Source organism: Scomber japonicus, chromosome 15, assembly GCF_027409825.1.
Source record: "Scomber japonicus isolate fScoJap1 chromosome 15, fScoJap1.pri, whole genome shotgun sequence".
NCBI lineage: Eukaryota > Metazoa > Chordata > Actinopteri > Scombriformes > Scombridae > Scomber > Scomber japonicus.
In genome coordinates this window covers 14,829,602-14,842,199 of record NC_070592.1, presented here as the reverse complement: position 1 = coordinate 14,842,199, position 12,598 = coordinate 14,829,602, and the positions used below count along the sequence as shown (strand labels likewise).

Below are 12,598 nucleotides of genomic sequence, written 5' to 3'. Positions count from 1 at the left end.
GGATTTTTCTTTTACAGCTACATACCAACACGCACATACAAAAAGAAAGTGTGACAGTCTGAGCTTGTTTTCTGCTATATTTAATACTGACTGTCTGTCAGTCAGGTAGAGTGCTGTTGTGCTTCCTAGACTTACACTTTCACAAACACACCTACAAAACACTTCCAAATTCATGTAAGGAGGGTAGGAGGAGGAGAGAAGTAGAGAATGAGAAAGAGACAGCAGCAAAGAGAAGACAGTGAGATGGATACGGATGGGTGGGAGAGAGAGATTAATTTAGAGAGGGAGATAGATGAAAGGTGGACAGATAAAGAGAGGGGAGGGGGGAGATATGTTGACCATATAGGTTTGTGTGTGAGAGTGAGAAAAAATACCAATACAGAGAGTAGGAAGCAGAGAGAAACAGCTTGAGATTGAAGAAGAAGAAAAAGAAGAAGAAGAAGAAAGAGGGAGGGAGGCTCATAACGAGAGAGCGAGGTATTGAAATGTGAACCTCTGATTAAGTTTGACATTTAAGATGACATATTTTGCATGCTGTTACCCCTTTACAAATGAGTCCTACACTCTGGGAGTGTGTGTCTGCATGTGAGTCTTATATATATATATATATATATATATCTGTGTGTGTGTGTGTGTGTGTGTGTGTGTGTGTGTGTGTGTGTGTGTGAGAGAGAGATTTGCATGATCCGTGGCAGGAATGAATTGGGCCCCAGATGAAGAGTGTGTGTGTGTGTGTGTGTGTGTGTGTGTGAGTTCTGGCATTGATTAGGGGCCTAGCAGGCAACTGAAAGCTTTTAGTCTTAAAATGGCAGGTGGACTTTGTCTCAAAGTGATTTTATGTTGTCCTCCTCTCTCTCTCTCCCTCCACCCCTTCCTCCTTATCTTCAATTAGACTTCTGCCTCTGCAAAATCAATTCCAAGATCAAGCTGTTGCGTTGTCAGAAAGGACAGCAGCGGAGTCCTTTGCCCCTGCACCCCTTGTTTCTGGAAGAGGCCAGACACACCCGCGCTCCCATCCAGCGTTGAACCAAGCACAGCATAGCAGTGTGCACTTGTGGCCGATTCCTATTATAAACCCACCGCTCTAAATAGGCTCGGTTTCATGGACTGATCTGTTTTGTCTGTGCGGGTACTAAACCAGCCACGTGCGAGCTTTCATTAATATTTTCCTCAGCTGCCTTTATTCACCGACACGTAACCTAAAGCTACAAGCCATTTCAGCGTGACTGCCATTTTGTGCATCAGTGCCCTTCCTAGAAGTAATAATCTGTGACATTTTCATATAAATAAATGACTGCTGAGTGATACAACACAGTTGAGAAAGCTTTAACATTTGCAATAGCAACAACAGCGGAGCTGGTGTCTGCCAGATCTTTCCAGGAACAATCCTTATTACAGACAGGAAGTGATGTGTTTCAGATTTCTGGCAGCAGCTTCAGGGGTATTTATTTCAAGGAAAGAAATTATTTGGGCATGACATAATAAAGACGAACCCTAAAAATGTGATTAATAAAAAATCCACTATTAAATATGCCAAAGTACTAGACACATTCGTTGAAGTATCAGTGTGTGCTATAAAATGCAGAAAATGAAAATGGTTATTTAAAATGGCTAGTGTTAACTTAAAACTTAAATTTGACTTTCCACTAACTTTTCTTTTCCATCTGTGCATCAAGGGGAATATTAGAAGAAATGTTTAAAATATGTTAAGCAGGCAAATTACTGTGACATTAATTCAGATTATTTCATTATTTTCTACATGTAGAGAATCCATTTAATTTATTCAGTGTGCTGTTTGGACAGAACAGCTCGCCCCCACTTGTCCACCACTCACTCACTGTCAGTGGCTCTTTAACTACAAGATTCCCATTAACTTTGCATTAGAAAAAAAGATCATAAATATGTCAGAACAAGACATCTGGGAAAGGATTGTTTTATTAATCAGTCAAAATAAACCAGTAACTGCACTGTGGGTTGAAAAAATCGTTTTAAATGCATTATAATGTTGCAGGTTCGACCAGCTGGACACCTGACTTGATGCATGCACGACTCCATGTTATGTCTTGAACAAATAAGTATAAAAATGTTCAAGAATCGGTTAAAAAACGGTTGATTTAAATAATGGAAAGTTGCATTTTTAAGTGTGAAGGATGGAAAGAGGTTGCCAGTGAAATGCCCTTCTCCAGTAGCAGCGTGGTTGCAGAAAACTGGCTTTCAACATTAATTGAGGTTTTAAAGTAGATGTTATACAATCACCCACTTTTGGATGATGCTTATTAGTATGTGGAGCTTATCTGCTCTTTGCCTCCTGCCTTTCTTTTCTTCTACACCCCTTTTCCATTGTTCCTATTTCTGTCTATCCATTTCCCCAGACAGTCTGCTTTTTCTTCTTAAATGAAGAAAATATATTCTTGTTCCTGTGTAAACTCTCTAACCCCCCCCCCCCCCCCCCCAACACTGTCCTCTTTTCACTTACCCCCCTTCAGTCACTTTCAGTCATTTTAATTACGAGTTCATTTTTATCTATTTACCTTTTTTTTTTTAATGTTCTTTCTTCTCTTAATCATAGTCCTCCAAGTCCCTACTTTGACATAAATATATCTTTTAAAAAATATATTTAAAAAAAAAAAAGAATCAGAGAGTGAGAGATGGCATCAAAGGATAAAGGAAAGGAAAGATGATTAGGGGCAGGAAATGTTGAGACAAAGACTGAGAGGATAATATGAAAAGACAGAATGACGCAGATAGAAAAAAAGAAACAAAGCTAGAGAGAGATTTCTCTGTGTAACAAGACCTTGCCTTTAGCATTATTTCTTCATATGTTGCACATTAATCCTTTGTTTATGAAAAGATGGAGATGCCAACTACAGCTGTCCCACGGGGAGGGGAAGAGCAGAGATATCTGAAGGCAGCAGAAATGTGTGGCTATGTTGAGATTTGGTATAAAACCCCATTCATTACAGCCACATAATCATATGCATTTAGAGAATTGGCTCGGGGTCAGTGGGTAAAATGGTTGAGGTGTAATGGTAATCGGTGTTTCTCTATTAGTGAGTTCTACCGCTCTTCTCTGAATGAGTAAGACATGTGGCTAAACTGCAGGTTCATAATGTTCATCCAACTTACTGGTTACATGACACACAGTAAAAACTATATACACATGCATTAGTGCATGATAAATGATAGTAGAGATTGAACATTTGATGAACAATTTTGATAATGTATTAATAGTTTAAGTCATATATCAGTCATATATGTCATCATATATCCTCACATCATATATTCTCTAATGTGAGGATTTCCTGCTTTTATACTATTGCATTTTGGCTTTGGTCTGAAGAAACTTGCAACTTTGAGACGCTGCCTTTGGCTTTTTTTCTTATATTTCATCGATTTAAATAATCAAACAATAAAAAAAAACTTGATTTTTGTACATTGCCAGTTGATATTTAGTGCCTGCTGGTTTTAGTTGTACTCAAGTCTGTTGATGTGATGTCAAAACTTTTTAGTTAATTGATTTACAGCTCAGCAGTCATCAAATTCAGTTTAACGCAGCATGAAAAACATTCAGATATATTAAGATGGAAATTATTCAATTTGGATCCTCTACTTTGGCGTGGACATATTCTGCGAAAACCCTTCCACACTGTTGTCAGTGCATCCTTCAACAGTTGTCTCAGGGTGATTATCAGCAATTTCAGATAAAAGCCTCACTGGCGTTAGGGGCTAATCGCAGTTGATGGAAATGATTAACTGTCGTATTCATCCTCGTTGTGGTATTGAGGCCTTTGTGGTGTATAGGGGCTAATTGTAGCTAGTAGCAGTAGTTGTTATGCGGTATGTTGTGGTGGGTTGTACCTAATTGTAGTTGATAGTAATGGTTCCAGTCTGTGTATACAGCCTGAAGCAGACATAGTTGTACTGGGACATTGAGGCACACACACACACACACACACACACACACACACACACACACACACACACACAGGGTACAGCTTTTTGACACCCACATCCTATTCTTGACCACACCCTGAAGCCCACATCTATGCTCACCTGAAGTGTACAAATAAACATGTAATGCCAATCTAAATAAATAATAGATAACACTTCACTTTCAGTTTTTTTCATTACACATTTGAAAAAAGTCATTCATAGTTTGTTATTATCATTTTGATTAACTTTTAAAGTCACCACTGAAATCATACGAGGCAGATGGAAACACAGTTAGGTCAGTCTGTGCCCCATCTTAGGTCGGGGTTTCAGCTTCATTGCTTTACCACAACGATCTGTAGTTTTCCACTGTGTGTGTGTGAATGATGAATTCTGACTGGGTGTGGTGAACATCAGATGAGATTTTCCTCTGCTGCCTGCACTCTCTCTCTCTCTCTCTCTCTCTCTCTCTCACACACACACACACACACACACACACACACACATATATATATATCCAGGCACACACAGTCTTTGCCAGGGCTGGTCTAGGCGTGGGCCCTCTCAGACATAAATTGCTTTATTTTAATAGTTGTATGGTAGAGAAAGAGGGAGAGAAAAAAATGGTAAAACACTAGAAAGGCCATAGAAAGAAAATTGGATTCAACACAGCACAGAAAACAGCGCTCACTCTCTCTCTCTCTCTCGCTCTCTCTCTCTCTCTCTCTCTCTCTCTCTCTCTCTCTCTCTCTCTCTCTATCTCTCTCTCTCTCTCTCTCTCTCTCTCTCTCTCTCTCTCTCTCTCTCTCCCTCCTTTGTGTGTGTGTTCTTTTTAGTCCTAATCCACTAGATCACATTACAGGGTTATTAAAATATGGTCTTTTTCAATCTGTTTATGTGTATCTACTTGTGTTTGTTTATGGTCATCTAATTATCTGTTTTCAACTACATCCTCTTTTCCTTCTCTCTCTTCAGAAGTGTGAGCGTGTGTTGATTTTCTCATGCTTTAAATGTTTGCAGTTTGCTATCAGTAAATAACAATAAGCACTTATCTCTCACACTAACGTAGACTTAATCACAGGGAGTCACACACACACGCTATCTCGCTTCCACACGCATCATCAAACACGCATTACTCACAGGAAAACGCACACAAACAGTCCAACAGTGTCTTCCCCCCTCATATTGCATTGATCTAAAAGTGATCAGTTTTTGGCGTCTATCAGGCGTCTGTTGGGTTTCACTGTGTTTATGACCGAACACACACACACACAAACACAGCGTATGGGTCAATGGGTTGACTGTGTTTACGACTGAATATGAACTGAACAACCACAAATAAACACACGCGCACACACACACACACACACACAAACACACACACACACACATACATGCTTGCACACACGGAGTATCTCTCTCTGTCACGACTGTTGTGAACAAAACAACCACAATTGTTCTCTTTTCAAACAAAAGAAAGATTATGGTTTAACATAAAACACATGGTTGGTTATTTGATGGCTTTGTATAGTGATTATAAGAGAGGGAGGGATGGTGGGAGAAGGGGGACGACTGTCGGAGGGAGCAGGAACAGAAAGAAAGATTTTATTGATGGAATTACTTAAATTATCGTTGCAATTATTCTTGTATGTGAAAGAGGGCAATAGAGAATAGAAACAAATGCAATTAATATGGCCTGACAAGTGCTTTTTTTATTTGATAGAGATGTTTCACTTTGATTATAAATGAGCGTGCTGCTCAAAAGGAGAGAAGAATGAGACGAAAGAGAGGTAAAATTAAAATGGGATGTTAAATGAAAAAAGCAGACAAAAGAAAATTTGTAAAAAAAGAGAGGGAGAGGAAACCGAAGGACAGGGGGTGACACAGACAGATTGTGAGAGACGGAGAGAAATGAGAAAAAGAGAATTTGGGAGCCAGAAAATGAATGAAAGGCACGCAAAAAAGAGATGCAAAAAATAAATTTGAAGTGCTGGAGGGGATGAATTGCAGTCTCGCGCCTCTCTCATCCATCTTTCTGATATGGGGGTGTGTGGTTTGATGTGGTTGTGTGTTGGACATTCTCCCTGTCTCCCCGTCTCTCTGTCCTCCCTCCATCTCCCCCATTTCTCTCCGTGCTTCACCCTCCCTTCTCTCTCCCTCTCTCCCTCTCTCTCTCTCTCTCTCCCACCCCTCCTCTCTTGCGTCCTCACGCTCTCTCTGATATGGTTTAGGTTTTGATGTGGTCATGTGTTGAAGATTCTCACGGATGGTTTCCATAACGATAAAAAGATTCACTCCCTGGTTTAGAATTTTTTTTTTCTTAAGTTGCACTTAAGGATGCAACGAACATCCCAACACACACTCCTGAAAACGCTCTCATAGCTGAGATGTTTCTGATTTGTCGGGGCTGTTTTGCTTTGACGAGGTTTGTGGTTGAGGATCGTCACAGATTTCCGTCTTCAAAGCAGTTTGTAAATTGAATCAAAGCTGTTCTATACACACACGTACATCACTGTCAAAAAATGTGCGTGTGTGCATATAATCCACAGTGTATTATCTGTTGTCCTGCAGGCACTTTGTATCTCTTAGTGTCTCTTAGTGGATTAGGAAAATCTGCTGGAATCTTTTTTTTCTTTATCTCCCAGATCCCACATGAATGCATAAATATCCCATTTCTAGATTCTATCAATATATCAATAGCACAATAAAACTTTTCCTGTCTCTCTCCATCTTTTTAGAGATGGTGAGGAAGAAGAATCCCCCTATCCGGAGTGTGGGAGGAGAGGAGGAGGAGGAGGAAGAGGGGAGGAGGCCAGCAGGAGAAGAGGAAGAGGAGGGAGAGGAGGAGGGGAGAGTAGGAGCGGAGGCCGACCGAATAAACCGACCCTCAGAACCAGAATCCTCCGACCGGATCAGAGGAGATGAGGAGCAGGAAGAGGAGGAGGGAGAGAGCGAGTGTGTTTCCTCATCTGTCTCTCCCTCATCTGTTGGCGGGAGAGACGATCGCTACAGCAATGAGGAGAAAGGGGGGAGGAGAGGAGGGGGAGGAGGAGGGGGGAGGGCTAAACAAGGAGGAGCGGCAATGACTGACAGACCTGAGAGCCAGTCGGAAGCTGAGGATGGGGACAAGGGTGCAGAGGAGGGAGAGAGGAGTGAAAGAGACACAGGGGAGGCAGATCATCTCATTTCTCCTCTCTTCTCGACTCCCCACCTCCTCACCAGACAGGAAGGAGGGGAGGAGTCGACAACTGACACCCCTCCGCTCTCCTCCAGCCCCTCTCCTAAACTCCAGGACTTCAAGTGCAACGTGTGTGGTTATGGTTACTATGGCAACGACCCAGCTGACCTGGTGAAGCACTTTAGGAAGTATCACCTGGGTCTTCACAACCGCACGCGGCAGGATGCTGCCCTCGACACACACATCCTGGCACTCCACAACATGGCTCCCCAGCACACACCTCTGGGTAATTAGCTTAGCTTAATGTTTTTGAGTTATGTTGCTCCTTATTGAAAAAAATGGTTGTAAAAGGAAAAAAAGAAAAAAAAAATCCCTGCACCACTGATCAAGCCTAAAAACTGCATTGGACCACATGCTGACATGTTAACAGGCTTAGTAAAGTATCGAAATAAATCTGGACAAAACAGGGGAAAAAAACATCCAATTATCACCTCATTAAGCTAGTAAGTTACAGGCTTTCAAGACAAGCTGCGCCTGTCACAACAAACCCAGAGTAAAAATTATGAGCATACAAGCTCAAATCGGTTCATGAATCCCCTCTGTTTATTTTATTTTTTTTTTTATTTTTATAAAACATGTAAGGTAGCAACAACTTGTTGATTGTTCTTCTGAAGGTTTTCCCTCTTCCCAGAAGTCAGACATGTCCTTGGATTTTTATTTTTTTCTGCCTCTAGCGGCCTGACCTCTCTTTGTTTATCTGCTTCTTTGAGTCTGACCCCTCCTTGTATTTCTGCCCCCAGACATCCAGGCAGGACAAGGGCAGAGGAACCAAGCCAAAGAGTTGGGGAAGACAAGGCCAGATGTAAACAATCAGCAACACAGAACAGTTATGATCAATGGCACATATGACGTACAGGTAAGCAGTAGAGACACTCAGTAAATATAGGCAAATAAGTTCAAAATGTCTGATAAATAATACATTGATGTTTTTTCATGCACACACATGCTAAAACTGCAGTACATATACCTATAAAAGAAAAAAAAACTGTTTACACAGAGGCAGTAAAAGAGTCAGTATTGCAGTGAGTGTTTTTTTTTAAAGTAATGAATAAATAAAGCTGCATAGTCCATCTCGTGGTTAGATGGTGTGGAATTAACTGGAGGGAATGTAAAGCATTTGAAAGTTGGACTGAAGACTTACTGGTTTAGTAAAGCTTTGGTTTATAGCTAAGCCCTCTTGTTACCTCCTGAGTCCAATAAAAAGAGCCTGCATCATTGGAGCCAATGCCCCTGAGTAGCAGTAAGTTTCACAATCCTTTTTACCATCACTCTTGAAAAATACTTCTACATACCTGATGTTTTCCAATTGTGGCAGTTGCTGCCCCCTCATTCAGTTTGAACCATCAATCTTATCCCGCCAGCATCACTGCATCTTGTGTTCATTGGCGTTAATGTCTGATGAGATTAGAATGACATTAACATTCTTGTTTTGAGTATTCGGGGACCCAATAGAAACTCATAATTTTGTAGCACCTTCTGAAGAAAACCCGAGGAAGCACAGGCAATTAGCCTTTTAAGATCTGGCAACTGGATTATCAGTGATGTCTCTGTTATCTGTAAGAAGCTGCTGCTTCCATGACATTGTTGGATATCATGTACAGCACTCGAGCAGATCCATTTTGCATAATTCTTACTTGCATTGATATAGATATCTTGGCTTACTTACATTTATATTTGCTTTGTCTTTTAATATCTGGGTAACCTCTGTTGTGCAGTGATCTTGAAACCAAAGGACATACATTTTATATTTCTTCATTACTTTTATGTTCAAAATATGCAAATGCTTTAGAAATCTACAGATGTGTTCAGCTTTTTTATTCTCTTTACACCTATGTTAATTATATTTACATACAGAATGCTTTGTCTAAATTAATATACATAAAATCCTACAGAAAAAAATAATTAATATTACCAAGTTTTTATGCTCAAAGCAAGCAGTGCAGATTATTGTGTAGTCTTGTAGACTTTATTTAAATAGCAGCTTACATAAAAAGCCAGGTTGCAGACAGTGTGGTAGAAACTCATTTGTATTTCAGAGAAGTTTTAAGTGATCAATATCCAAAACTTTGATTCAAAGTATGTGCTGTACTGATATAGTTAACAATGCATTATAATCATTACTCATGAATCTGTAAATCTAGCCTCATAACTGAACTTAATAATTTATTGGGTTTAAAACCTGCAATTGATTTGCAACATGGAGTGCCTATGATTTGTACAGGAAGGTTTTGTGTTGCAAGTTATAAAGTTTTATAGGCTGACAGATGGATCGCCACAGAAAGGGAGACAAATAGGGCACCTGGCAGTATGTGTGCCTGTGTACTCAAGCTCACGCATACACACAAACACACAGGTGCGTAGTCTGCTTTACAATCGCTTGCAGGCAAGTGCATGCATACATACACACATAATCATACTCAAGCAATGCATGCATCACTGGAACTGTATAATAAATGCATATCCTTTGCTAATCCCCCATGTTCAGTGTTCAATTTGTAAAAGTTTTAAGGAGGGCTGGTATCTGGCTCAAGCTACTTTACTGAGACATTGCAGAATAAAGACAAGTATGCAGCATGCTCTCAGGTGCAATTCATAATTCCCTCTACAAGATAAATGTTGTCCATGTACTTAAAGATTAATTCTGCCTTGTAATTATACACCATCAGAGCATATTAAAAAGTCTGATGCAATTTGCAATATGGATATCAACAGATCAGCCAATGAATTTGAGGATAAAAATGTCTTCAGTGATTAGTTTTATTCAACAGCTGTAGACTTCACTTAGACTAGAAACCTTAAAAGTCTCTGCTCAACATTGTTCAATGTTTCTGCTGTAATATGCATTAAAGCCTCAGACACTGTGGTCAGACTAGTCACTCACATGTCAGCTCAGACTGCTATGAAACAGGAAATTGGCAACATGTATGCAATATTTATTCCTTGTGCAGATTTTTCTGAGCACACTTTGGAAAGTTATAGTTTTTTATCTTTTTAAAATTCAGAAACTTTCATAGCATAGCAACATTTTGGAATATACATTATAGCAATGTTCTAAAACATTAATAATACATTTTCTTACATGGTCAGTTTTCATTTTAAAGTACACTTCCAATTGCTGAAGAAGCAGGAAGGACAGGAAAAGTCTGTCAAGATTTTTATCGTGTCATTCTGTAATTTAAATTGGTCATTAGTGGCGAAATCGGTAGAAGACAGTGGCATGCGATGGAGTATCAGGATAGGGAGTACTAAAAGTGTCAAATTTATTGAATATGTAACTTACACACTTGATATTTCAACTTTTATGACAACAGCATTATCTTAAGTATATAACTTGCCATTCCATATTAATTCATGCTTTAGAGTGGCTAGAGAGTCATATTCCTAAAAAAGTCAGTTATAAAATCTAAGACAGCCAATATGTCAGTTAACAAATATATTTCCCTCCACTGTGATTGTTTTAACGGCTGTCATCGACAGAAATACTGAGGCCAAATGCACATATTCATTTCAAGTTTCCAAATAAAGTCCCATTAGAGCCTTAACTAAACACCTGAAAGTCATTTTAATTTCAGTAATGTTGACCAACAATTGTAGTTTCTCTTAAAAAAAATTATTTCATAGTCATACACATACAGTTTGTTTTTATTAGAAAACCAGCGTTTAAATTGTAATTTTCCAACATGTATTTGGATTTCTGTGCCCAGGGACTACCCCATTTTGGTAACAATTGGGTCAAGGATTAGAAGTTTGAGTGTGCATGAACAGTAGAGTTTTGTCTAAAAGGTTTAAATGACATGATCTAATTAACGTGTGTATGTGTGTGCGTGTGTCTGTGTGTGTGTGTGTGTGTGTGTGTGTGTGTGTGTGTGTGTCTGTGTGTGTGTGTGATAGTCATGGAGTTTCATTTCATTTAAACCAGCAGTCTGTAATGGCTGTAAGTCACGTAATGGACAGAGAAACACACACACTCGCATACACACACACACAGTAGCCATGCACACAGACACACACACAGAGTCAGAAATAGAAAATCCAGTGGGCTTAAGTCGTCATTATGAAGAAAAAATGAAAGTATTAAAAAAAAAACGAATGAAAGGGGTCTCTATTCTCTCCATCCTTCACTCGCTTTTTCTCTCTCCCGCCCACGTTTGGAAAATTCCATGTTGTCATTTGCTAAGACAAGATGCCTTGTCAACCAATGAGATTTCAGGAAAAAAAAGTCATGGAGAGAAGAGGGATAGGGGAAAGAAGGAAAGGGAGAGAGAGAGAGAGAGATAGAGATAGAGGAGGTAAGAAGAGAAGGGGGTGAAAGAGACAGACAGAGAGAAAGGCTTTGAAACCAGTAGTTATAATCGGTAAAGTAATGAAACAGCTGTCAGACACATTTAACTGTGCTTTCCCTTTCTTTCTTTCTCTCCCTCTCTCTCTCTGTTCTCCAGTTGTCTCTCTCATCATCTGTCTTTCTCTCTCCCTCTCTGTGAATGGCTATGTCTTTCTTCCTTGCTCACCTTCTCTTACCTTAATCTCTTCTATAAATTCTCAATTTGCTTTTCATCCATCTCTCACCGCTTTCTTCTCCTTCCTATTTTGTTCGACACATTTACTGCTTTTTCCCGTCTGCTATGCCCTCCCTTCATCTCACATTCCCCTTTGTATCTCACTGTCCATTCTACTCAGTGAAATGGCTTGATGTTTGGCTCCTCTCTAATTGCCTGGGCAGAGTATGTGAGATGTGATGATTGGATGATTGCTGTTGTGAGATCACACACAGTAATGGCTCTCATTTAGCTTTCTGAATTGATTTTCTTTAATGAAGCTAACATTTACCAACTCACACATTTGTAATATTTTCTTTTTCTTTTGGATATTACTTTTATAGTTTTTTCTGTATTTATAAATGGTTCATCCTGCCTTCTTTAAATGTATGTTCTCAGGCAGTAGCTGTTAATGAATTTAAATTCCTCTTCATTGTCTTCTCCATTAAAGAGTCTGAGAGGTTTAATGATCAAGTTTTAATTACAACAGAGAAAAATAAAGCAAGTTCCACAGTGTTGTTCTCCAAATATCAAATCTGAAATTCAAATACCAAATGATTAGATTAGATTTCAAAAACACAATAAAATGAACATAGCAAGATTAGGACAAAAATTAAAATGCATATCCATCACATTTGCAGTATAATGATCAAGGTTAACTCTGCTATATCAAACATTTATGAAACTCTAAATCTTTGTATATTTTTATACAAACCTCCATTACCTGACAACCAACAGTCCCCATCAAAACACAGATCTTTACACAGACAAATTTGCACAGTAGTAAGTCTAATGCCACTGTAATACAGGTTGACTGCTCACCAAGCTAGCCAGCAGCACACTATAATCACCTACAGTCTACGGGCCTAATAAAAAACATATGAGTGTCAGGTTG

At 39.3% G+C, this 12,598-nt stretch overlaps 1 protein-coding gene across 1 annotated transcript in view; it reads left to right on the top strand.

Moving 5' to 3' along the window:
- The window catches only part of trps1 (trichorhinophalangeal syndrome I), a 92,790-nt gene that overhangs the window by 25,388 nt on the left and 54,804 nt on the right, over positions 1-12,598 (top strand). The window contains exons 2-3 of the mRNA XM_053334087.1: positions 6,669-7,394; positions 7,909-8,024. Of these exons, the coding sequence (XP_053190062.1) occupies positions 6,669-7,394; positions 7,909-8,024 (842 nt within the window). The remainder of the gene's footprint in view (positions 1-6,668; positions 7,395-7,908; positions 8,025-12,598) is intronic.